Genomic DNA, 27,238 nt, shown 5'->3' with positions numbered 1-27,238 from the left:
AGCATGTCCAGGCGGCACTCTGCCTGCTAGGATCCCTGCAATGAGGGGACATGGGACATTTTACTCCAAAGGCACTGCTGAAAAAGGTGTCATGCTGGGCTTACTTTATGGTTGAGGGAGAAAGGCAGAAGGGACAGGGAGGGTCCAGCTGCGCCACTGGCACCAAGGCCCAGGGCAGTAGCTGGGAGCACAGAGGAGCTTGTTAGTGTAACGAGAAGAACCGTCGTCACCATCCCTTGGCAAGGTGTACACCGGGAAGGCTTGGGGACTTAAGATAAAGAAATGGGACTCGCTGCAGTGACCAAAATGTCCTTGTAGCCCTTGATCTCCTTGACTTCATCGCTGCTGATGAGGACTTGGAGCTGGCGGGGTCCTGCCTTGATGGGGTACAGGTCCAGCTGAATCTGGACAGTGTGTCCTGCTGCCAGTGTCCCAAGTCTGTGAATGAAATAGTCTCTTAGCACCCTGAGTCACTGCTCGGGTGAAACATTGGATTCCGCTTCTCCCACTCCCCAGCATCAGCCTCCCCCCGGGAGGGTGGGAAAGTGAGGGCCAGGAGGTGCTGTCTAGATGACCGGAGAAGCCTCAGCACAGAACAAGTGCACAGGGGGTATCACTTACTCCTCAGACAGTTGCCCATTAAGGAGGCCACTGCCCTCCAGCACAATCATGCAATTACTCAGAGCGACCGTGAGGGTGTTGGTGAGAGTGATGTGGACCCTCAGCATCTTGCCCACCTCGGCCCGTTCAGATGCCTATGAGGGGAGAAGATAAGTTTGATGGAAACGGCTCCCACCAACTGAATAGTAACCCTCCCATCCCCTTGGTGACCATCAGAGCCCTCTGTATAGAGCTAAGATACAGGTGGCAAAAAAGAAATGTGAGCTCGGCCTTTGAGATCAGCACCTCATACACCGACATTTTAACTGCAGTGTCAGCTCCATCCAGGGAGCTGGCTAAGAGGAACGCTGTGATAAGTAGGATATGAGAACTGAGTCAGTGGTGAGTAGCACCTGACACAGGTGTGGCAGAAGGAAACTTCCCCATGAGGGCGTCAAGGGAAAAGCAGTTAAAATACATTCAAGGAACAGACTCATGGCCACCTGCTCTGTTGCAGCCAGAGCTTTGCTGTTTGTCCTGACTCAGCCCTGGGCTGTGTGAGCACTTGCCATTCTGCGTGCTGTGATCCCACTGTGGCGGCTGCCCAGCTGATCCTATTAGAAGCCAGGGTGAGCTGGCTGGTTTCTGATCTGGAACTGCTGACTCTCATTCTGGTGAAATACATGTGGTGAGGTGAGGGGATGGATGGGGTGTGCTGATGGCACCCCCAGGTGCAGAGCCAGGTGCAGTGGTCTTGGCAGTGGACAAATGTTTGAGACTCAGAGGAGGCAGAGGGAGGTGAGGCTTCAGGGAAGGCAACTCCCAGTAATGGGAAATAGGCCAAACCCTGGTCTCTTCCACTTACCTCCCCTTCCCCTGCAACTCCTTCCTCGTGTACCGGCCTCACCAGCCACTCAGGCATCTGAACTCCAAGTCTCACTTTTCATATTTCCTCTCCTTACCTCCTCTGGTTTATTAACTGTCACCTTTTGAATTTGACCTGGTGGTCTCTCAAACCTCTCTTCGACTTCCTCTGTCACACTGCGTTCCTAGTCCCTTTGCCTTGGCAGAGCTAGTCCGTTCACGAAAATGCCTCCCTATGCATCCTCTGCTGAATATCACCACCTCTGAGAAGCCTTCAGGCCCACCCTGCTCGTTGCACAGAGCACAGAACAGTCCAAATGCTGTGCTTTCGTCATCGGACTGACATCTGAGGCAGGGATACTGTCTTGCTGGCTGCTGCACCCACAGCCCCCAGGTAGTTGGGTTCAAGACACCTGTCCCCATCCTTGCCTCCATCTGACACCTTACCTTAATAGACAGGTGGGGAGGTTCCAGAGAGATATCTTTTAGCACCAGCATGGACCTCCCCGTCTCTTCAACCTCAGCAATGCCAGCCACGCGGATGAGCTTTTCATCAGTCAGTTTGTTCCTGTAGCTGCTGTAGGGCAGCAGGAGCGGCCACCAGACCTCTAAGCACAGACAGAAACCATCCCGATCCAGGGAATGGGAGCACGTGAGGGGAGGGAGGGTAAGGGCACAGGTGAAGCTGGCTTCCTCCTCTCCTCTCCTCTCCTCTCCTCTCCTCTCCTCTCCTCTCCTCTCCTCTCCTCTCCTCTCCTCTCCTCTCCTCTCTTTCTTTCATTCCTTTGTTTCTTTTTATTTTGTAACAGCCAATAAGTGTGAATCTGTGTGTGTGTGTATCTATGAGGGAGAGAAAGCATGCCTACTCTGAACCATGTACAAATTGCCCCCTGAGCTCCCTGCCCTGTCTCACCTGGTGAGTGAGATGGCTTCAGTCACAGCAGTTGACATTCAAATCATCCTCCAATGGTAGCTATCCTTCCAGGCACAACTGTGTATTTGTGGGACCTGGCTTGGGCCAGCCCCACTTTGCTCAGGACCCCCAAGGACTCCCCTTGCTGCAGGTGGCAACTCAGACCTGCCTGCTACTCACCCTGCTCGAAGTCCAGGTTCAAGTGCACTGTTTGCCTCCACAGGGGCCCCCAGGTGCCACCTCTGTGCAGCAGGGTCTGTGCACAGATGCGCACCATGAGGCCGATGGGACCCCGAGGGTGGGCTCTGTTTGGCACCCTCTGCACATGCAGCATCAGCAGCAAGTCCTGGCCCCACACGGGTGTCCGGGACAGGAGAAGCTGCAGCTGCGCTGGCTGGGCCTCCAAGCCCCGGGACCCCAACAGATCTAGGAGGGGCGAAGAGGCCCTGCTGGGTCCCAGCATTTTCCGAGAAGCCTTCATGAACACAGCACGCTCCTCGGGAGAGCCTGGTGGGGAGAGGGATGGGAAAGGCGTTAGTCCAGAGGGGTAGGGGAAATGGAAGCTGCCTGGGGCTGACTTCACGCCCTTGCCTGAGTCTCTTGTGGACATCCCTCATGGAGCTGCCCAAAATGTCGGGCAAAGGAAGCTGTCACGAGTGGCACCATCATGATTGTGATAATCGCCAGAGGCTTCTTACTCCCCATATCCTCCCTGTGGTTCACAGTTTGAACTCATTCACACCCCCCTTGGAGGAGCTGTTACCCAATTTCACAGCAAGCACAGTGATTGGGAGATTGTGTCTAGGCTCACAGAGCCAGAACCCAGTAGAGCCACGGGCCAATCTCAGGCAGCCTGGCCCTGCCTCGTTCTCTCTCCCTGGGTTTGGCCACTGCCTTCCATAGACCCAGAGCCCTGCTCCTTCTCTCTTGGCTGCCACGTCTACTGCTGGGATGTGGGAAATCTGTGTTGTGACCCTGGAAGAGAGCCACCAGCTAAAGGACAGGGCATCCCGTTGCATTTGAATTTCAGACAGAACACACCATTTTTAAGTGTATTGTGTTGCATGGAGTATTTGGAACTGAACTTGGATGTTGTGTCAATAGAAAATACGATTTAATACAGAGATGGCACATGCAGTGGTTATGAGAAAGTTTTGCTAAGAAAATATCTGTTTATGAGACCGGTATTGTGGCATAACAGATTAATCTGCTGCCTGTGATGCCAGCATCCCATGTGGGCATCGGTTCAAGTCCCAGTGGCTCCACTTCCAGTCCAGCTCCCTAATAATGTGCCTGGGAAAGCAGTGGAGGATGGTCCAAGTGCTTGTGCCCCTGCACCCACATGGGAGACTCAGACTTAACTCCTGGCTCCTGGGTTTGGCTTAGCTCAGCCCTGACTGTTGCAGTCATCTAGAGAGTGAACCAGTGGATGGAAGATGGAACCTCTCTCTCTCTCTCAACTCTGCCTTTCAAATAAATACAAAAATCTTTTTATCTAAAATTCTCTCAAATTAAATTTTACCCAAGCACTCTATTTTTATTTGCTAAATCTGACAACCTGCCCAAGAGCCCTAGGTCCTAGGTCTGAGAAGTTACACTGCATGTCTCCCACACGAGGTGATGAGGTGGCAATGACTTTCACCTGGAGGGGTTGGGGGGAGAGGAGACAGCATAACAGAGGTCACCCTTGCCTCCCTCTGCCACCCCCAGGGCCAGGCGCACCTTCTGGATACTTGTAGGAGCCCGTGATGACCTGGCGCTGGTCTGAGCCAGCCATCTTGGTGCTGATCTCCTTCCCAATAGAGTAGCTGTCGTGGGCCAGGACTTCCTGGGGCTGGCCAGCCCTACACAGCCAAACCACCTCATCGGCGTTCACCTCGGCATACACAAAGGGGGTGTCGTAGGCCAGGTGCACCTCCCCTTCCCTGATGGCCTTTACAGAGGCTGGGCCGCAGCAGAATAGCCCTGTGGGTGCAGCATGCATAGTGGAACAAGGCCACTGACAGGTGGGCCAGGGCCGGCTGGCTGGGGGCACGGGAGGGCAGTGGCTCCTCAGAGCTCACCCACTCTGATTCATTCATTACATGCACCAGTGGTTAGTGTCACGGCCTCTCCCCCCAAGATAGTGACAACACCCTGATTCATCCAGGTGACCCCAAGGTCAAGGCCCTCCTACTCCTACAGGTGGTTTTTGTCCTTAGCCTCCCACAGGCCCTGGAACCCGCTGGCACGCACCACTGCTGGTTTGCTGGGGAGTGGGGTCCAGAACCTGCCACCCATTGTATCCTGGTGGGAGATCCTTCCGGATCATCCAGCATTCGTTCCACACATGGAAATTCCTGCAGGAGACAATAAAGGAGTAAGACCTTATATCCTGAGCCTGACCTAGCACCAGACACCATATTGAGTGCTTTTAGAGAATTGTTTCTTATTTTACTTTGTCTTTGGAAATAATTTTAAGCCTGCATTAAAGCCAAGTGAATAATATACAGAATACCTGCAGATCCAATTAATTTTTGGTTAATCTCCATTTGTTGTCTTTCAATAGACATGTGGGGAGTATATAATAGTTCCCCCCCCCACCATCTGTAGAGGATATAAGATCCCCAGGGGATGCCAGAAACCATGGATACTGTTTAATTTACTATGGAGAAGATGAAAAGCCACAATAAAATAATCATAACAATATGCGATAATGGATGTTATGCGAACATGATCTGTCCTTCAAGGCACTGTATTATTGTGCTCTCACCTTTTCAGTTAAAGGGAGCACTGCATGGCTTCTCTCTGTGTGTCCCAGTTACCAGCTTTACTGCTCTTAGACGGGCAGCCATTTGGCACAGTGGGATGCCTACATGCCCTGTCAGGGCATCGGCTTCGAGTCCTGATGGATCCACTTCTACTGTGGCTCCCTGCGGATCCATCCTGGGAGGAGGGGGATGATGGCTCAAGTACGTAGGACCCTGTTACCCTCACAGGAGATCAGGATGGAATTCCTGGCTCCTGGTTGCTGCAGATATTTGGGGAGTGAACCAACAGATGGAAGATCTCTGTCTCTCTCTGTCACTCTGTCTTGCAAATTAAAAATGAAAACAATTTAAAATTTTTAATTAAATTAAAATTTTTTGAAATTCAAAAAAATAAAGGTTAGTTGAACACAACTGCCCAATACTATTAGTTGATGTAACAGTCAGGATGGCAACTGAGTGGACAATGGGTAGTTAGCATGAATGGTTCCATCTGATCAGCTTTTTTTTATTATTATTTTTTATTGAGAAGTCAGGTACAGAGAGAGGAAGAGAGATAGGAAGATCTTCCATCTGTTGATTCACTCCTTAAGCGGCCACAACGGCTGCAGCTGTGCCTATCCTAAGCCAGGGGCCAGGAGCCAGGGGCCAGGAGCCAGGAGCCTCTTCCAGGTCTCCCATGCGGATGCAGGGTCTTAGTGCATTGGGCCGTCCTAGCCTGCTTTTCCAGGCCACAAGCAGGGAGCTGGATGGGAGCAGGGCTGCTGGGATTAGAACCAGCACCCATATGGGATCCTGGCACATGCAAAGTGAGGACTTTAGCCACTAGGCTACTGCGCCAGGCCCTGCTGAGCTCTTTAGAGTCAGAACCGTCTCTTGGGCTGGGGTGGTGGTAGTTATTCTCCAAGCATTCACAGCAGTGCATAAGACAGTACCACTCTGTGAGCCACAGAGCCGGATCTGTTCTCCACGGTGTCCCTTACCATATTTTGTCTCGCTTCTGAGTTGACAACATCTCTGCATTTGCGTCATAGTAGGTGTCGATGGTCAAGTTCCCATCCACGTTGTGTGCAGAACGGAAATTGGAAACAACGCGGGTTGGAACACCTAAGCACCTCATTACTGAAGAGAAGACAAGGAGGGGGGACTCCCTGAGTCCATGTCAAGCGTAACTCCTGGGTTTCCATGCATCGTTATAACTTTGCAGCTGGTAGAGGGAAAGAAGCCAAGGTCCACAGTCCACATCCGTGCCTCTTTCTTTCCAGAGCACCCACCCAGACCCAGAACCCTGTTGTACACCTGCATCACCCCTCACCAGGAGGGAGAAATCACATAAGAATCACTTAACAATGAACAATGAACCCAGCTCTTCATTTATGGCTTTTCCTACTGCACAGCTTTCCAAGCAAAAAACAGAGGTGGCACCTTCAATTAAGGCAGTAGCGCCCTCTTGTGGCATCCCAGGACAGTGCTGCAAAGGCTTTGTCAAGCTGAGACTACTGGTGAAGCAGGTATCCGATTTTACACTATTCTCACATATGCCTGAAGCCAGATGGAATGAAGCCGAGAGCCAGCTGTGACCTTGGGGACACAGTTCCCCACCTCTCCTGCCTATTCTGTCCTTCTCTTTGCCAGGAGGAGCAGACAGAGCCCACTGGACTGCCGGGAAAATAACATCTTGAATAGAAAAAGGACCAAACCTTTAGCTTCCATTCACTGAAAAGCCCACCCAAAGGGCACCTGTTAACAGTGCCCTGTGCCCTCCCAGCACAGCTCCAAGCTTTCCACATCCTTTTGTGGAGTCAGAGAGTCAGACCTAGGCTGCTGGGGCCCAGGTTGGTGAGAGCAGTCTTTCCTGCTCAGGGGCCCCAGAATTCCAAGGTCTGGGAGAGGCTCAGGGTTCATCAAGGCAGCGAGACCGTGAATCTGGTTCTGTCTGATTCCAGGACCTCCGGATCCTTCATTAGGAGCACTGGGTGGCATGTGCCACTGGATTTGAACACTCGGCTTCAAACCTCTACTGTCTGCAGCACCTATGTGTCCTGCCAGGCTATACCACTTTTTGGAGAGAAACCCAGAACCCTGTCGCCAGCCTATCTCTGTCCTCCTCACCCTGTGCTCCCCACCTCTGCAGCGTAGAGATAAGTCGCAAGTGTTGATGGAGCAATGTAGTGGACAGGGTGGCCCAAGGGGAGGTCTCCTGGCCCCTCCCAGGCACCTCCATGCTCTTTGCCCTCCCACCACCTCCACAGAGTGTCTCAACAGTAGCTAGACAGAGAGTTGCAGGTAACAGAGGAGGGTGCACAAAACGTTGATGTTGCTTAAGGATAAAGAGCAAAGGAGCAAACCTCGATCCACAACTCTTCTAGAATCTCTCAGAGAAGCACTTGAGAGCCGTTAGCACTGCCTAAGGGGTGAGGTCGAGTTAGCCCATGCCACCTGTTTTTACCTGGAGCCTCGTCCTACCCATTACCAGGTCCAAGCCCCTGCTGAGCCAAGGAGCCTCAACTAATTGCAAAAAGAAGCTGCTGCCCTTTGCTTTGGAGCTGTGAACTCCTCTACCTGGGGAATAATCTCCTTGTTCCCATGGTGGAGGCTGGGGTAATTTCAACAGGTGACTGCCCAGTCACATCACTGTGGGTACCTGGAGATGATGTCGTGTACTGTTTCCCTGCTGGGTATACTTACCGCATCTCTAGTGCTCCCAGTCTCTCAGAGCTGAGAACACCAAGGTCTTGGGTCAAAGGTGAGCGTGTCAGTTGCAGAAGCGACTTTCCACTCACCGGTGCACATGACAGAGGCAAAGACCCAGCACTGTCCATATTTGACCGGCTGCCCGGCCCTGGCCGACCACTGCCTCAGGATGGCCACGCTGCCGTTCCACTCCAGCGGGCTGACTCCCTGCGAGTAGTCCTCACCCCAGTTGCCCTGCAGCACGCCACTGTCATCGTTGCTGTTGATCTGCAGGGAGGGGGTTGGGAGCAGGACAGGCAAGAGCATTTGCACAGCCCTGGCCTGAGCCAGGCCACTGCCCAAGGTGGAAGGGGCAGGAGTGTCTGTGCTTACCATGGCACTCACCACCCTGCACACGTATACCACGTCACTCCGCTGGGAACAGTCTTGGGATGGATTCCTTAAGAAATGCAGGCTTTTGTCCAGGATCTCAAAGCAGATGTCGAGGATTCCCTCTTCGAACTGCCCAGAGATTTCAAAGGAGAAAACAAAAAAGAGAGACAAAGATGAGCAACAAGGTCCCAAGGTCAGAAACTGGAAGTCACTAATGGACCATCCTGCTTTTAACACAAAGTCCTAGCTTCCTAGAGCTTACACATCAAACTGGGCAGGTCTTGGGTTTGCAGTTCTGAGAAACTGAATCATGTGGCTGCCACAGAAAATACACGCAGAATTCAAGGCAGGAGAGAGGCAGAGAGACCGAATAACAACTCTGAGGATTTGGGAGCTGGTGGATTTGAAGGAGGAGGTGGACAGGAAGATAGAAGAGTGGGGACCCATTGCCCTGAGGCCTGTGCCTGTGATAGGTGCCCAGCATTTAGTCTCCTCTCTGAGGTCTTATGGGAGCAATGAAACAACAGTTGGGTAAATATGACAATGTGTGGGACCCAGCATTGGAGGGAACAGAGAATATGGGGTTATCTTGAAATCAGGTAGAGCAGGAGTGGGCATTTGGCATAGCAGGAATACCTGGCTCCATTCCTGATTCCAGCACCCTGCACACTCTGAGAGGCAGCGAGTGATGACCCAGGTACTTGGGTCCCTGCCACCTCCCATGGGAGACCTGGACCAAGTTCTTAGCTCCTGGCTTCAGCCTGGCTTAACTCTGATTGTTGCAAGCATTTGGGGGAATGAATCAATAGATGTGATCGCTCTCTCACAAACGTTCTTTCTCTCTTTTGCTGAGTTTCAAATAAATAAAATTGTAAAAATCAGGTAGGGAAGGTTAGAGCACCAGACAAAGCCAGTATAGGCTCATGAACTGTGTTTACAATGTATGTTTATGTCATATGCAGCAGTTCTTTCAGCTGACAAATAAACTGGTATCAACTCAGTGTCCAAAGCTTCCACAAGTTGCTCCAGATGAGAGGGAGGAAATGTGCTTTTCTGTTTTAGCAGGACTGCTGCCTCCCTCCTGGAGTTTGTGGATGAGACTGATGAACAAGGGAGGAAGAGGGAAACTACTCTTGCTGCAATTGAGGGTTGAGAGTGGAAAAGCTGCCTTGAGTCCAAGTCTTATCCTGCACACTGGGTGCTGATGGTATTTGAGAATTACTGTTCATTTTTGCCAGTTGAGATATTGAATTACTGTGGGTAAATCTGCAGTCATTGTCTTGGAGAGCTCTCATCTGAAGCATTCCTAGAATATAGGGCATAGTAGCTATAATTGGCTTCTAAAGACTACAGGGTAGTCTTTGGGGTAGGGTAAATGGGTGGATATGGATAAGCAAAATCTTCCTGTAAAGGACCAGAGAGTAAGTACCCTTATTTTAGCCTTAGCAGACCTTTGGGTCTTAATAACCAACCCTGCTAGTCTGGCTCAAATGTAATCACAGACACTATCCAAATGAATGGGCATGGCTGTGTTCCAAAAAAAAATGTCATTTGTGGATGCTGAAATTCAAATTCCATGCCATTTCTTTCACATGTCACAAGGGATTTGTGACATGGGACGTTTGACCTATGGTCAGTCAGCAAATCCTGAATATATAGTGACATGCAGCAAGACTCACTAAAAATTGATTATGGCTGAGGCACAGATGGGTCCCTGAAGGTTCATTACAGCAGCCTATCTATTTTGATTGTGTTCTAAGTTTTTTCATTATAAAATCTTGAAAACTAAAAAGGAGGGAAGGACATTGTGGTGCTGCATTCTGCATGGGAGTGTTTGGTTTGAGTCCTGGCTCTGATTCTGACCCAGCTTCCTGCCATTGCACTGGGAAGCAGCAGACGGTGACTCCAGTGCTCAGGCCCTGCCACTCATGTGGGAGACTCAGACGCAGATGGATGTCCTAGCTCCTGGCTTCGACTTGGCCTAGGTGTGTGTGTGTTTGGGTAGTGAACCAAGTTATGAAAGTTTCTCTCTCTCCACCTTTCAAGTAGATGAAAATAAATAAATTAACCTTTTTGAGAACTGAAAAGGAGAAGTACCTCCCTTCCCTAGACAGGCTTGTCCCAACCCCCTTGGACCTGGGCCTGGGTCAGATACCTTTCATAAGCTGGTAGAGTTGTCCATGAAACAGCTTTAAGGGCCCACCCAGGCCCACCTTCAGGTGAGGGTGTTACCTGCCCATAGTTCCAAGGCCAGGAGCTGACAGATCTTTCATGGCCCTTGTAGACAAAGCCATAGTCGCGCATGATGTACTCCTGCAGCAGGGTTTCACTTGGGAGGTAGACATCGTCCTCTGAGTCGGTGAGAGCAGTGGATAGAACACCACGGCAAACCAGAAAACAGAGTAACAACATTAAACACAGTCACCACAGCGTCTTTCTGCAAGACAGGAGGAGCCAGGAGTGGGTTAATGGCAATGGAAATAGCCTGGCCACCCCAGAGGCCAACTCAGTGCTGTTCTAGAGGCTGTCAGTATAAGGTATACTCTTAAAAAGTCATGACTGCCTTTTCCTGACAGTAAAAGAGTCAAGCTAATCACAGGGATTTGGAAAATCGAGATGGACATGAAGAAGACGCTGGAAATAATCACTCATTTCTGCCACCTGGCGAGATTTGCCATGGCATTTTTGTGTATTCTGGCCCCTTGCTCTTTCTGTGAACACAGAAGGGGACTTCAAATGTTTCATGGAATATGACATTTTAAAATCAGTTTATTTTGGGACCACCCTTTTTTTGGTCAAAATATACGTTTTTCCAAAAGCATTTTGAAGGCTCCTCACTCTGTGGATTTCAATAATTTTTTTTTGCACCCAAAGAAACTCAGGTTTCAATTCCATTTTGCATAATCCTTTGAAGTTACCCTTGTAGGTGTATTACAATGAGGGTGATGGCATATTCTGTTTTTTAAGCGGCTATTTCATTAAATGTCAGGAATGTTTCCATCATACCGTTAAAAACCTTTTAGCGAGAGCGTGGGGTCATGAATTACACAGATACACAGCAATATATCACTTGGACTTTCTCAGAAGACCTGGAAAGCATCCCCAGGGACAGTCAGTCAGTCAGCATTGCCGCCCATCAGAAAGTCCTACCTGCGCTCCAGGGGTTAAAAAGCAGGGTGAAGGTCCCCAGCGGGACAACCAAGCTATGGCCTTGACTCTGAGCCATCTCTATCTTCAGGGTGTAATGGCCAATAACTGCGTTGGCTGGGGAGAAAAGGGAGACCTGGAGAAAGTTGGAGTCCACGGTGAAGTCAGAAGCACTCCAGCCCTTCCCGCCTCGGGCCTGTGTGAGCGGGAGTGTGGCTCGGGTCCCCAGCAGCTCTGTGGGTTCAGGTCCTGGGTAGGAGAGAATGACCCCCCCAAAGTGAAGCTAGAAGTCTGTGTGGCATTTGACTCCTGGTATGGAGGGAGTGTGAAGGACTGTACCCTTCTCCCCTGCTTGTGCATCTTGTTGCTCATGTTGCTGCCTGGTCCACTGCTTTATTTTTCAGTCCCACACTTCACCTAATAGGATCTCCCTGCAGGGAATGGATATCGCTTAGCAAGCCACTGAAGATCTCTTTATTAAAAATTCTGTGAAGTGGGGATTCTTGTAAGAATCCACCTGAAAGTCTTGTTAGGGGAATTGAACGAGGTCATGAGTGTGAAGCTTCAGCATGGCACTTGTGAGTGTGAGGGTCGGCTGTTTGGCCAACAGTGTGCACAGTTGACCAAATTTTTCCCCAATGGCACTAACAGGATACTAAGTGGGAGAGTTCTGCGGGGTGGAGAGTGGTCCCAGTGGATGAGAAAGGAGGGGCAGGAGGCTTGTAAGTGAATTCAGTCAAGACCCCCACTCGGAGGGGAAGCTGCGGAGCCTGAGGCAGGTGAACTTACCAGTCTCAACCACAAAGGTGACATGATCAGAGTGGGGCTGGAAGGGTCGGTGGAAGCCCAGCCGGATGTGGAAGAGCTGTCCACGGCGCACGATGAGCCGCCCCAGGCCCATCTCCTGTGTGTGGTGCTCCTTGTTGTTCTGGGAGTTCTGAAGGTCCACAGATGTGAGCTCCAAGGCTGCCACTGGAGTGGAGGAGAACAGATTACTCCCCACTTGCAACTACTGGGGCTTAAACATCCCTAATACCTCCTTAAGATTTATTTATTTGAGTGACAGAGAATGACATGGGGAGAGAGAGAGATTGATTTCCAATTTACTGGTTCACTCCCCAAATAGCCACAGCAAATGGAGCTGGTCCAAGCCAAAGTCAGGAGCAAGGAACTCTATCTGGGTCTCCCACACGGTCAAGCCCTTGGATCGTCTTCCCTTTCCTAGGAGCATTAGCAGGGAGCTGGATCGGAAGTAGAGCAGCCTGGACTCACATAACACTATGATGTCCTGACTCTTCTCCATCCATGCTGTGCACCAACCCTGACTTCACTTGAGATTCCTATCCAGTTTGTAGCGTTCTGGTCACTCTGTCCCCTCTCCTAGTTTCACAACCCAGTCTCAGCAGGCTCTGGTCTGGGGCTGGGAGACTCTCCATTCTGGTGACCTCTGCCCCTGGGGTCGTGGAGACCCAGTGCTGGAGGATTGGGGCTCCAGAAAATGAATCCATCCCGGATAACTGAAATTTAACTCTTGACATACCGTCACAAACTCTACATTGACAATCCTCCTAGACTCACTCAACAACCCTACTGACAGAGTAAGCACGTTAGAACTTTGCTGGAATGAACCAGTGAGCAGACTGGACCTCAGCTAACAGGGTCAGTCCCAACATTAGGATATTGAGGAGGCTCAGGTTTAGATGTCACTTATTTCTGGTTGCTCAGCTGAGTTCCAAGTGTATAAGGAAGGCACTGCTTGCTCCTGGAATGTGTATGCCTAGTGGATGGGTATGAAACTCAGAACCACAGGTGAGTGAGCAGGCTCTGAAGGGACACGGCCCTGAGTCTACCAGCCAGGCAGGGAGACCTCAGTGTCTGTTAGACGAAGTGTCCTTGTTGGAAAAACAGAGGTCATTCTGTTCCTCCAACACAGGGCTCATGAAAGGTTGTATTCTTAGAGGAGTATCAAGAACGCAGGTGCCGGTTGCATTCACTTTGCTGATTTTGCTGGTGATGTGTATGTGACTTTGTCAGGTAAAATCCATGAAGTCTTACTCGCCTAGTGGTAGATAAATCGATCTATCCCTGTGGTTCCCAGCCTGGAGATACTGCCCCCTGGCGACATTCATCAATGTCTGGAGACGGGCGTGATGGGGAGAAGCGGACCCCACCACCAAGGAGCGTCAAGCCTGGGATGTGCCTACACAGTATGCTGGATGGAGAACTCCGGTGGGTTTGCAGCCAGAGAGTATGTCCTTTGCGCTTTGAATGTCCACATGAGTTCTGTGTTTTTACTTCTCCTCTCCCTATCTGTCTCAACTTCTGGAACCCTAATTCTTCACCCAGATTTTTTGCCTGGCCAGCTTTGGATCGTTGGGACTGTCTTCCATGTCTTCCACCAAGGCATTCATGATAGTTGGTTTTAAGCTTTAGGGCTTTCCCTGCAGGCATTGTGGGCTATCACCAGGACCTCCCTCCAGGTTAACGCCCATACATTATAGAGGGTATTATTCCATCAGCTGTGAGCACCTTGAACTCTTTAAATAGGGAAACTGAATTCAGTGCTTGTAGAAATTTTTTCAAAGTCTGAAATCAAATCCAGCTTTCATAGCTTGATCTTTCTCTTAACTTCGCCAAAGATTTTGACTGCCAATAGAATATGCACAGAGGTCTCTCGATTCTCCCCTTCTCCCACTCCTAGAAAATCTCTCCCCAAGGGCACTTCATCACAGGAAAATTACTGGATAAAACGGACACAGTGTTTAAGCCTCTTGATGTGATTTGAGATTTCAGTAGCTGTGTATGTAACTGGCTCCAGAAAATTCAAGGAGATATCTAAGAAAAGTGCCTTTGTGATATTCAGTGGCTTATTTTAATCTTCAAGTCCAAGCCATTAGTAGTTTCTGAAACCAACTTAGAAAGAAGTGGCCAAGTTTAAGGAAAATGAAAGATGTTACAATGCACTGCCTAGCAAGAGCCAGGATGCTTTCCTATGCAACTGGGGGATCAAGTCACGAGAGTGAGAATTGGGTCAGCATTGTTGTGCAATGGGCTAGGCTGTCTATGGTGCCGGCATCCCATACAGGCACTGGTTCAAGTCCTGGATGCTCTAATTCCCTTCCAGCTCCCTGATAGTTGTACCTGGGACAGCAGTGGAAGCTGGCCTAAGTGCTTGGGCCCCTACCACATATGTGAGAGGCCTGGAAGTTTCCTCCTGGCCTTAGTGGACATTTGGGAGGTGGACCAACAAAAGGAAGATCTCTCTTCTTCTTTCTATATCTCTTTCAAATTGGAAGAAAAATTCTTTTTTTAAAAAAATTGTTAGCAAGTGTCCTGGATCATTCTGGAAACAGGCTGTTTCATTTGTACCAGGATCATGGAGTGTTCCGAGGAAACCTCCGCTTCCTGTAGGGAACACCCAGTAGTTGGAAGCCCACCAGGAAGTGGCCAGGAAGAATGCACGGGAGCCGTCTTAGCCCCTCCATCTTTGGGAGTGGATACGGGGCTGCTATTTCCTCCCTGGCTGCCTTTTGCTGGTCAAGATAGAGCTGGGAAGGGAGTTAACTGGATTTCCCCTTTTCCCAGGCTTCTCTGGGTTTGGGAAGAGAAGAGAGCATGGGAGTAAGCAAGGAACAGGAGTAAGGAAGTCTCTTCCTCCTCGTGGCTAAGGTGGCCATGCAGGGAGTAAACTCCTGGGTTACTCTGGGTTTTCTTGCTCCTTCAACTTAACATGCTTAGGCACCTGGTTCACTCAAGGTGAACAACAAGGAAACAATGACTTAACAGAGTGAAAGGAAGGGCTTTGAAGGGAGCAAAGAAAGCCAAGAGGATCTGGTAAAAGTTCAGCAAAGCAGCCAATGGAATAGAAACAATTAGTAAAAGCCCGTCGGCGCCCACACAGCCCTCTGCCTTGGCGTCAGGCCCGCAGGAGCCAAGGACATGAGTAAGAGGAGAGGGAAGCCTCCGCTGCCGCAAGACTTCTGGCCTGAGTTTGACTAATGTAAAGAGAGTGTATAAAAGGATCAAAATAGATCCCAGTGTATTAGCAGCCTTTGAAAAATGTGGAGACACTCAGTCTCTCTGCAGCAAGTTCAGGACAGCAGAGACAAAAATCCGAGCCAGCCCTGCCCTCCCCGGCACCTCAAATTCTTCTCAGCTCAGAGGAGAACTCTGTATGGGATATCCTTGCCCACTTAGCATCATGCCCCTCCTTCTGCCCCCAGGATGCTTAGCTGTCTGCTTTCTGTCCAGCACTGAAGGGCGCCTAGAATCAGTTCCATGGAAGCAGAAGTTGCCGCTGTCTTCTTGAAGCCAGATTGCCTTTGGTGGGAGTGGAGCTCAAGTGCAAGTAACTGTGGTTAGTGTTTTAATTGGAGACCTATAAGCCAGGCACTGTTTGAAGCACCTTCGTGTGTGGAACTCTGTACATTTAGGTTCTCACAACCACTGTGCCAGGGTGGTGTTGGTACTGTTGGAAGTTGGTGGGCAGAACTGGAATTCAAGCCATGTCTATGGCTCCAGTACGGCACTGTCACCTCCGATCCCTCTACCCCATGGGCCTCAGTGATGTGCCTGAGGGAGGAGCGCCTCACAGCAGCAGGCCAGAGGAAAGGAGAAGTAGTGAGGAAGAACTTGGCCCCAGGCCGTGACACTGGTACTTGAATGAGGGTACTCACCCCTGATGGGAGGTTAAAACAGTTCTCCTTTCAGGGGACTATTTATTAATGTTTACTGCAAAAGAAGAGAAGGCCTTAAAACATTAATACCTTGGTCTCCCAAAATGCTGCTTCTAGGAGGTGTTTCCAAGAAAATCATTTGTGCACAAAAACATAAGCCTAAGGATGTTCTATTCACTCAGATATCCTATCATAAGCCTGGGATATTTCTCTCATTTGGCCTGAGCGACAAAGAAGACACCAAGAGCAGTAGCAATGACAAAAAAAAAATCAAATGGGAGAAAATTCACCAGATATTAAAAACTAAAATAGAAAAGATTTTAAAACAAAATATTATAGCTTATTCTTAGGTGGGTGGTGAAATTACAGGACTTATTTTATTTATATTGTTTTATTTTATTATATTATCTTGGTGTCTTCCAACCTTGTTCTTAGCAGCTGTTTTTCTTTGCGTTTAGAGAACAGTGTTATTTTGATTAAAGGCAAGTTTCTGAACAGGGCTGGCAGGATACATGCTGTGCTTTAGCTGTGGTGTGTAGACCACACTGGAGAGGTAAAAAGGAAAGAGTGGGAAGGCCAGTGAATGCTGTCACAGTAACCGAGGCCAAGGACTATCGGGGACTTGAACATGGGTGCCAGAAAAAGGAAAAGAGGAACCCTCCCATTTTGTATGGGAGACCCCAAGCACATGGCAGGCCAAATTAAGTCACTGACAAATACTTGCTGGAAGCCTTGACTTGCAGAGTTTCTTACCGCCCCACAAGGGTGAATGATGCCAATTAAAGGAACCCACTGCCAACAATGCAGTCAAGCTGGCCTTAGAGGCCTGGACATTTCCAGTTACAGATGGCAAAGGGTAATTGATGCCAGCGCAGGATGGGCACCTGCACCCAATGCCAGGTGCACCCTGCTCCTTCTCCCACCCACTTGTCTTTGTCCTTACATTGATCTCAACCTTATGTCTCTTTCTTTTTCTCGTTATTATTGTTGGGTTAGAAAATTGATCTTAGCCAAAAGGCTGAGAAGTAATAGGGTTTAGGAACTTTTGCAAATACTTCATTATTTTTCATTTCTCTCTCGAAAACACCTGAGAGGTATATCTGTGTGTAAATGCATGAGGAAGATACTTCTGTGATAAGATTGCTAGCTTCTGTGCACAAAATAGTGTATGTAAGAATAAAAATGTGTTATTAAGCATTCAACTCCAGATTCCTTAGCTAAAGACCCACAGCTCATCATAATGTGGTCCCAACATGTATATGCAATTTTTCTCACCATAACCCGTAAATAATCTTCAAAAAGTTCATGGAAAATATGTATTTTGGGGGGGCCTGGCACAATAGCCTAGCGGCTAAAGTCCTCGCCTTGAACGCACCGGGATCCCATATGGGCACTGGTTCTAATCCCGGCAGCTCTGCTTCCCATCCAGCTCCCTGCTTGTGTCCTGGGAAAGCAGTTGAGGATGGCCCAAGACTTTGGGACCCTGCACCCATGTAGGAGACCTGGAAGAGCTCCTGGCCCCTGGCTTCAGATCAGCACAACTCCGGCCATTGAGGTCACTTGAGCAGTGAATCATCAGATGGAAGATCTTCCTCTCTGTATATCTGACTTTGCAATAAAAATAAATAAATCTTAAAAAGAAGAAAATAGGTATTATGAAAAAAACTGTGCAGGGATTTTTAAAAATTGTTTGAACTAAAGTAAACATTTAATTCTGTTTTCCATGAACTATGTGAAGTCCCCTCACAAGTGGCCTCCAAATGATCATGGCCAGCTCCACGGCTTTAAAGCCCCTGACCCTTCCCTGTTCTTTTTGTGTCTTCATTTGCCTGTATCTATTTGCCAAGGAAAACGCAACATCTACCTTGTCTGTGAAAATCTTTCCAAGCATTTCAGAACAGGGAATTTCTTAACACTTAAAATAGTAAATTTATATCTGGCTAATGTTTATACTGAGTGTTATTAAGGTTTTATATGCATTTCCTCCTTCTATCCCTACTATTCATTAAGATAGTATCAACTCCACATTGTAGGTGAGTAGGAATATGAGCAATGAAGTTAGGTAACTCCTTCAGTGTCTGCTTCCTAGGAAGCAGCAAAAGTGGCGTTTAAACCTAACCTGCTTGACTACAATTCCTAGCTCTTAACCTCTGGAGAGGGGCATGGGTCTGGAGGGTTCCAAACCTTCTTCTAATGAAAACCTAAAGGACATCCTGAGAGGATCCACTCTGGCAGAAGAACCAGGCAGAGGTCTCTTAGACTCCTGCTTAGAATGCAGTGAAAACCACAGCTCCATCTCAGCCTCCTCATCCCCAAATGCCAGAATGGGCCAAAGTACACAGTTGCCCAGCAGGTTGGAACAGAACCAGCTTTGGGTCCCTGCCTGGTCTCTCCCTGCTCTGCAGTTCCTCAGACTCTGACCAGTGATCTTTCAGTTCATGACTTACTGTTGTGCTAACTCCTTGAGACATTACTTTAGTTTGATGCTAAATATACAATGCATCATACAATGGTGCCCAGAAATTCCAGCAGCCCCTAGCAGGACAGAGGTGTTTTCAGGCTGGCTGCACAGCTTAAGAGAGGATTACCGTAAGAGAGGATTACTGCTCATAATACATAAAAGGGGAAACAAATGTTAAGAAGAGAGTCCTACTGTAATCACAGAAATTCTAGCAAATGCAGTAATGAGAGCCATTCAAAAATATTTTAAAGTAACAATGGGGTTGGCATTGCGATGCAGCAAGTTAAGCTTCCACTTACTTGCCAGTAGCCCAAACAGGAGTCCAGACTTGAGTCCCAGCTGCTCTGCTTCCAATCCAGCTCCCTGCTAATATGCCTGGGAAAACAGTTGCTTCTGTCCCAAGGACTTGGGTCCCTGACACACAGTTAGGAGACCAAAGTGGAAATCCTGGCTCTTGGCCTCAGCCTAGCCCGGCCCTGGCTATTATAGGTGTTTGGGCAGTGCCACAGCAGACAGAACTACACCTGTTCTCTGTGTTAATCTGCCTGTCACACCATTAAATACATCTTTAAGAAAAATAGTAACAATAACCTCTTTTGTTGAGAGTATATGGAAATGGATCATGTCATATACTGACAGTGAAAGTATAAATTTATAGCAGACTTTTTAGGGGGGAAAATGTGGCTGAAAGCCATCAAAAGTGGATATTGCTTTTCCCCTGAAAAAAAAAAAAACATTAAAAATCAAAAGACAAAACGGGTTGAGGCACCTGCAAAACTAAAGGCCAAGGACATGGGAGACTTGACTGCTGCCAAAGATGACTCAGAGAAGAAACTCTGACCCTGTGTAGATGAACATTTCCTTCCCACTCAGTCTCAAACTCTACCCATCCTGTAATGTATGCACTAAAAATCATTGTTTTTATTAAAATGGAATATCTTCACTCTACAGATAGATCACTGAGTTCTCACTCCTCAGCTCCTTTCTTTCCCAAGATTTCTTTGTTTTGTTGGGGTTTTGTTTGTTTTTAATCCACTTGAAAGCCAGAGTTAGAGAGGGAGAGACTGATATTCCATATACTGGTTCACCCCTCAAATGACCGCAGAGTCCAAGTCACCTCTGGGTCTTTCACTGGCAGGTTGGGGCCCAAGCACTTGAGCCACCCTTCACTGCCTCCTCAGGCACATTATCAGGGAGTTGGATCAGAAGTGGAACAGCTGGGACTCAAAAGTGCTCATATATGAAGCCAGCATCTGAGGCCATGGCTTTGCTCACTAAGCCATGATGCTGGTCCCAGGATTTCTTTGTTTTTGTGTCTTTTCCACTTCTCTTTCTGAAAACTACAATAAGTGCATTCCTTAATTATTCCAGTCCCTTACTTATAAAACAGTATGCTATCCTGCTTGCATCAATTCAGATTCTCAGCAAACAACTGATATAATCCTCCACTTAGAATCTTTGTCTTTAAAAAACATTTGCATTTTATTTGAGAGAGATTGATCTGCTACTCTCTGCTTCACTCCCCAACAATAGCCAAGGCTAAACCAGGCTGAAGCCAAGAGTTTGAAACTTCATCCAGATCTCCCACATCCCCCCACTTGGAGAGCAGGAACCCAAATACTTGTGCCATCCTTGACTGCCTTCCCAGGATGCTAATGAGCAGGGGGACTTGTATCAGGTGGTTTGGTATGGAACGCAGACATTTCAAGCAGCACCTTAGCTGTGGGCCCAACACCTACCGGGGTTAGGGGTCTTTGCCTTTAAAATGGTTTAAAAACTGGTTTGAAATCTGTGAGGTCTGGGTACATAAATTCAGAGCTCCTTGGATTTGTGTCTCCTGGGCTGCAGTTCAAATCAAACTCAAACTTTTCTGTTCTTTGCTTGATTTATACCTCAGTTTCTCTTAGTGGTTGACAGATCCAACATTTGCACTTTTAGAAATCTTTCATGTGAAAAAACACTTGCACCTGTATGCAAAGTTATATCAATGAGGGCATCCACTGGATTATTGCTTATTAGACATAATCTAAGTGCCCATCAATAAGAGATAGTGACAAACCAAGTAATTCAATCAATGTATCATATAAATTGTGCTTATGTGCCCAGGATGGAAAACTCTAAATTATTATGAGTTTTTGGAGGCCTCCATGTGAAGATTTATGACATATACGATTAAGCTGTTCACAAAAGCAAATCATCAAATAATGCCTATTATCTCATTTGTGAAACCGTTTCATATAAATTAGTTTTATCTCGAAGTAGTGATAAACCTCTTGATGAGCTTTCTCATGGGAGCAGTCATTTCAAAGCATTTATGGAAAATGAAACTGAAAGAATTTTATTTTGATACAAAAAATTTGAAATCTGTGCACATCAGAAGACCTTAGAAAATGCATACTATGAGAAAGCTATGCATGGGTTTCAAAAACATTTGCATTAAGGTAAGCATCTTTTCCATTTTTTAAAGACTTATTTTCATTTATTTGAGCAGAGATCTTCTCTTGGCTGACCCATTTCCTAAATGGCTGCAATGGCCAGGGATGGGCCACACCAAAACCAGGATCCTGGAACTCCATCCAGGTCTCCTGTGTGAGTGCAGGCACCCAAGCACTTGGGTCATCTTCTGTTGTTTTCCCAGGTACATTAGCATGGAGCTGGATTGGAAGTGGAGCAGCTGGGATTAGAACTGGCACTCCATGTGGGATGTTCCTTTCACAGGCAGCTGCTTATCCTGTGGCATCATGACACTGGCCCCAATAAACTTATCCTTTCATTCCATTTTCCCGTGAGATTTTTGAAGTTTCTCATATGTATAAATAGGACTGCTTGAGCTTTTGTTCATTCTGATGTAGAAACTTTTTTGCTTTTCAGAACAAGCATATATTACTGTGTACTACTTATATGATTAAAGTATACCATTTTAAAAGATAATGTCATATTTTTAGCCTTATTATCTAACACATGAGAAAAGCTCTTGATCCTTCTCAAACTCTAGCTTATATGCTAAAAACTATTTACCTCTCTAATCTCTACTAGGATCTATGAAACACAATTTATAGAAATAAATAATTCTGGTGTAGTGCCCTCCCCTGGCAGGTTTGCTGGTCCTGCCAGGGTGTCTGGGCCTTGAGGAAGCTATTCTGGCTCCGCTGTTCTAGCTCCCAGACGTGGAAAAGCAGGGACCCTCAAGGCATCTAGAAAGAACCTGAACTCATGGGGAGGAACAGCTGCTCTCAAGAGGGCGGCAACTGTGAGCCAGGAGAGAAGCTGGAGTTGAGGAGGGCTGGAGTCTGAGCAGGGTCACACCACAGTTTCAGCGTCAGCTACAGACATCCCTCTGTGCACCCCACACCAAGCACCTCAGACTTCCCCAGGCAGCTCTAGTTCCCGAGCTGAAGAAAAGATTGTTCACAGCGTCAGGAAAGAGGAGTGGTTATGTTATCTGTGCCCCAGAGCCTGAAAGAAGGTGGAGAAACAGGAGAGAAGTTGGAAGATGCAGTAAACCAGCAGCTGTCACTTCAGGCTCTCCTGCCTCCTCTGTTCACCCTCTACCTTCCTTGACTTAGTCCTCTGAAATGTGAAATAAACTCCCATCACTCACCCTGATCCATCTCCTGCCTTCCGCTGTCAGTCCAAGGCCTTCACTAGTCAGCACTGAGCTTCCAGACCTAATTGCCTTCCTGAGCATTCACAGATGTCATACTAGAACCTTCCTTCCATCCCAAAGTTGGGTGGGGCTGTCACTTCCTCCTCCTCCCAGCGCCTCTCAAGTTTCCCCGTTGTTCTGGGTGCATTTTAGTTTAAGGAACAAGGACCATTAATTAGGCCCTCAGGATTTTTGCTGAGGGATTTGGCCTCCTTTTTAAGCTGGGAAAGATTCCTCAGGAATTGAAGGCCAAGCCTGGGTTGAGCCTGTCACTTTGCGCTTTGATCACATGGTCCATTCTCACATAGCTCAGCTTGGCATAGCCCAGTGTCTACATGCTGAGTTGGGGATGAGTAAGGAGCAGAGTGGTGCAGAGAAGGTCATGGATAGTCATAGAAAAGGACTGGTACAGCTCTTAGCATCAGGAAAGCTTTGGAATTTCTAGGAACATTAGGGACATGCAACTGGAAATTTATAAAGCTGTCAATGGGAAATGAACTGGACTGCATTTCCAATGAAAAGGGGGGTGAAATGCCTATGATGTGTGATGTTTAACTAGAAGGGAAAATAGGATACAGTGCAAATGTTATTTACACAGCTAGACCCGTCTTTAAAAAACATAGACATAAAAACGTAAGAAATTGTAATGGTCTCATAGTAGAAAAACTGCAAAAGATTGTGATTTCCTTTTTCATATTTTACTGAATCAAAAAAAAATCTGCAGTGGGTGTGAAGTTGTTTTTTTTTTTATCATAAAAGGAAGTTTCTGTTGTTGTTAAAGAAAAAAAAAAATCATCTTTGTGGTGCAGCAGATTAAACCACTACCTATGAAACCAGCATTCCTTACCAGTGCCGGTTTTAGTCCCAGCTGCTCCACTTTCCATCCAGCTCGCTGACAATGCACCTGGAAAAGCAGCAGCAGATGACCCAGTGTGCCCTTGCACTCACGTGAGAGTCCAGGATGGAATTTCAGGACCCTGACTTTGAACTGGTTGTTGTGGCCATTTGGAGAGTAAACCAGTGTATGTAAAAATATTTTTCTCTTTCAGCACTGCTTTTCAAATACATTAAATAAATCCTTAAAAATAAAAAGAGAAAAGGAATAGAAAAATGACAACAGGATATGTGAACAGTGTTTATGTGTTTATTATCAGAATCACAATTTAAAGAGAGAAGTAGGAATATGTATCCAACATTCCCAGGGGAAGAATTTAGTGTGGTCAAAGAGTTAAGTGGCACAGAGGAAACAGAAGTATTCTTGTAAAAGATATTTAAAAGTACCTAATTCGGGCCCAGCGGCGTGGCCTAGCGGCTAAAAGTCCTCGCCTTGAAAGCCCCGGGATCCCATATGGGCGCAGGTTCTAATCCCGGCAGCTCCACTTCCCATCCAGCTCCCTGCTTGTGGCCTGGGAAAGCAGTCGAGGATGGCCCAATGCATTGGGACCCTGCACCCGCGTGGGAGACCTGGAAGAGGTTCCAGGTTCCCGGCATCGGATCGGCGCGCATCTGCCCGTTGCGGCTCACTTGGGGAGTGAATCATCGGATGGAAGATCTTCCTCTCTGTCTCTCCTCCTCTGTGTATATCTGGCTGTAATAAAATGAATAAATCTTTATTTAAAAAAGTACCTAATTCCTCAGGCTCATCTCTCTGATTCATCCCAGATGCCTACAACTATTATAACCAAAATTTCTGTCACATCCCCAGCTTTTTAAATGTGTGTATTTGTGAAATATTCCTTAGCCAGGCACATTAAACTCCCTTGTTACCAAGTTTTTACTGAGTACCTCATAGGCTTTGTTTTGTCAAAGTTGCTGTGCTTTGACACAAACTGATAACTGATCACTAGTGCCAAAAAATCTCTTAGAGCAGAAATACATATTCTTTTGCTGAAGGCAAAATATTTAAAGATAATTTTTAGCTGTAAAAGTTCCATTTATCCTAAAAACGTTTTGAACATAGATTTTTTTAACGGCATCAGAATGTGTAAAGTTTGGCAGATTTCCTTTGCATCATTTTGTCTAGGTACAGGTAGATTTTTCCCCATAGCTGGAATCAGACTGAAAATCTCTCTCTTTCTAAGATTTATTTATTTTATTGGACAGGCAGATTTACAGAGAGAGGATCTTCCATCTGCTGGATCACTCCCCAGACAGCCACAACAGCCAGAGCTGAGCCAATCTGAAGCCAGGAGACAGGGCTCTCCTCCGCGTCTCCCATGTGGATGCAGGGTCCCAAGGCTTTGGGCCATCCTCTGCTGCTTTCCCAGGCCACTAGCAGGGAGCTGGGTGGGAAGTGGAGCAGCCCATATGGACTGCTGATACCCCCTTGTTGCAGGATTAGCCAGTAGACTGCATCTTAAAGACAGGATTTTTTTAAGGTGAGAAATTCCATGGAAAACAGTTTGCCATCCTGTTTGACAATGACTTTTGCCTTGTAAAACTAAGCTTTCACATCTCAAATTGTGAATTGTATGTCAGGACTTAAATGATGCCAGGGTTTGAATGTTCCCACAGCAACTCCTGTTGAAATGTAATCCCCATTGTGAGTTATTAAGAGGTGTGACCTATAAGAGGTGGTTAGGTCATGAGAGCTCTGCCTTGGTGAATGGATTAATCCATTTATGGATTAATAGATTAGTGGCTTGTCTCCAGAGTGTCTCCATCTATTTAATGCACCCCTGTTGTTATAAAATGCCCGTCACTGCCAGTGAGAGGACATCACTAGATGCTGCCTCTTGACCTTGGACCTCCGGACTGCTTTATTCTTTGTAACTATTCAGTTCACAGAGTTCAGTTACAGCAGCAGGAAACACATTGAGACAGATGGGGAGATCTTCTATGTATCAAAATAAAAGCAAATGTGATCATATCATCTGGAAAATTCAATTTGATCAATCTTAAGAGCCCCTTTTAAGACTGAATGTCCCAGTTGTGGTGTCACAATCAACTCAGACTGGCGTTTCTACCTCCTTGTTTCTTAAGAGCATTAGATGTTTTAAGGCACACAAAATAAGAGCTGAGCTTTATCCCCAAAGAGGTTAGACTCTGTCAATGGAAAACACACACACACACACACCCTTTCCAAAGGACCCTACCCTGAGAAGCTGACTGGAAATGATGGACAAGTTGTAGGGAGGAGCCCAGAGAGGCGTTGGGATTCGTGATGGGTTGTTGAAGGATGATGTGGGTTTGGGAGAAGAGGGAGGGAGTGAGAAAGGCATTCTGAGCCAAAGGCACAGCATGAGCGATGTGGGACAGCAAGGGCTTCTTCTGAAACTAGCACAGCCGCTGCCCAAAATCACTGTGTCAAGCAAAAGAAACTTGAGGATTTCATACTTGCAATATAAAAGCTGACTTCCATGCACTATTTTAGTTATTAGAGTTTATGGTGGTGGGTGGTAAGTTTTATTAGTTTATTTGAGATGGAGAGAGAGAGAGGAGGGAGACTCCCATTCATCCACTGATTCATTCTCTGAATATCAGCAATGGTGCTTGTCTAAGGTAGAAGCCAGGGGCCAGAAAATCACCTAAGGTCTCCCATCTGGAAAGTAGGGATTTAAATTATTTGAACCATCACTGCTGTCTTCTGAGGTGTACATCAGCAGGAAGCTGGAATTAGGAGCAAAGCCAGGAACTTGGGCATCCCAACAGTATATCAATCAACATTTTAGCCATCAGGCCAAATGCCTGCCTCTTTTGACATCTAAAAAAACCACTGCTCAAATTGAGCTTTTGATTATCTCCAGTTTTTTTTTCTTGTTTGTCTGTCTGTCTTTTCATGTCATCACCCTACATTTGCTTCTCATACATTTTGCCATCCTACCTGGCACTCTAGCTCATCAGCTGTATTGGGCAACTAATTTTTTAAAAATATTTATTTATTTGAATAATAGAGTTAGAGAAAGAGAAGTACAGAAAGGTCTTTCATCTGCTTGTCTACTTCCCAAATGATTGCAACGATCAGAACTGAGCCAGGCTGAAGCCAGGAGTCAGCAGCTTCTTCTAGATCTCCCAACCATTTAGGTCATCTTTTGCTGCTTTCCCAGATCACTAATAGGGAGCTGAGCAGAAGTGGAGTAACCAGGACTCAAAACAATGCCCATACAGGATGCTGGCATCACATGCACTGCCTTAATCCACTGTACCACAACCCTGGTCCAGGCAACTAATTGTTTTAATCAAGTTACCATTGGTTGATTAGGTTTTATCCCAATTAAGCATAAATACCATATCTGCTTTATTTTTAACATTACTTTGTAGGTATGGAGATTCCTCAATCACCCTCTCTTTTCACCCTCCCCACTCCTTCCCTCCCACCATTTTCCCTATATTATTGCAGTAGTATAGTCCTGTAGTAATAGTTACAAGTTTAACATTCTGCTATGTAACTGCATTATGGCATTGTGGGTATAGGCAAAGATAGAAAATATAGTATTGTACTGTCAAGATATATTTAACTGTTTTATTGGTAGTTGATTAGGTTATGGTTAATCCTCATTATGGCATTACAGATCCCATCTTTTTTTTTTTTAAGATGTATTTAACTTTATTGTGAAGTCAGATATATAGAGAGGAAGAGAGACAGAGAGGAAAATCTTCCATCTGTTGATTCACTTCCCAAGCGGCCACAACGGCCAGAGTTGCGCCAATCTGAAGCCAAGAGCCCAGAGCCTCTTCCGGGTCTCTCATGCATGCAGGGTCCCATGGCTTTGGGCAGTCCCCGACTGCTTTCCCAGGCCACAGCAGGGAGCTGGGTGGGAAGCAGGCCGCCGGGGTTAGAACCGGCATCCATATGGGATCCTGGTGTGTGCAAGGCAAGTACTTTAGCCACTAGGCTACCGTGTCAGACTCAGGTCCCATTCTTTAACTGATCAGTTAAATCATTCTACAGGACAGCTACAGGATACAGTCAAGTTTTTAAATTAGCTCCCAGTGCAAAAGGGGCCTTTAACTATAGAATCTTCATCGCTATGTTAATAGGTTGAGCTTTGTCTGGTTAATTAATACACCAGATTTGCCCCACAATAAAATAGTTCGCTCTGAGGACCTTTCACACTAAAATGTAAAACACCATGATCTGAATCCACGCCCTTATGTGTATCTACTTGTTTCTCCAGT

General features: G+C 47.0%; 1 protein-coding gene and 1 long non-coding RNA gene across 2 annotated transcripts in view; one reads left to right on the top strand and one right to left on the bottom strand.

The window, feature by feature from the left end:
* LOC131480545 (uncharacterized) overlaps positions 1-27,238 on the top strand; it is a 67,435-nt gene that overhangs the window by 32,765 nt on the left and 7,432 nt on the right. The gene's annotated exons all lie outside the window — the stretch shown is intronic.
* Positions 213-27,238, bottom strand: part of TGM7 (transglutaminase 7) — a 29,363-nt gene continuing 2,337 nt past the window's right edge. The window contains exons 2-13 of the mRNA XM_058665969.1: positions 12,127-12,309; positions 11,341-11,586; positions 10,423-10,541; positions 8,191-8,319; positions 7,908-8,085; positions 6,108-6,246; positions 4,613-4,716; positions 4,100-4,342; positions 2,558-2,884; positions 1,912-2,072; positions 622-755; positions 213-438 (exon numbers count right to left, since the gene is read on the bottom strand). Of these exons, the coding sequence (XP_058521952.1) occupies positions 270-438; positions 622-755; positions 1,912-2,072; positions 2,558-2,884; positions 4,100-4,342; positions 4,613-4,716; positions 6,108-6,246; positions 7,908-8,085; positions 8,191-8,319; positions 10,423-10,541; positions 11,341-11,586; positions 12,127-12,309 (2,132 nt within the window). The 3' untranslated portion in view covers positions 213-269. The remainder of the gene's footprint in view (positions 439-621; positions 756-1,911; positions 2,073-2,557; positions 2,885-4,099; positions 4,343-4,612; positions 4,717-6,107; positions 6,247-7,907; positions 8,086-8,190; positions 8,320-10,422; positions 10,542-11,340; positions 11,587-12,126; positions 12,310-27,238) is intronic.

The sequence above is a fragment of the Ochotona princeps genome, chromosome 6 (genome assembly GCF_030435755.1).
Source record: "Ochotona princeps isolate mOchPri1 chromosome 6, mOchPri1.hap1, whole genome shotgun sequence".
NCBI lineage: Eukaryota > Metazoa > Chordata > Mammalia > Lagomorpha > Ochotonidae > Ochotona > Ochotona princeps.
This window is presented reverse-complemented; position numbering and strand designations above follow the sequence as displayed.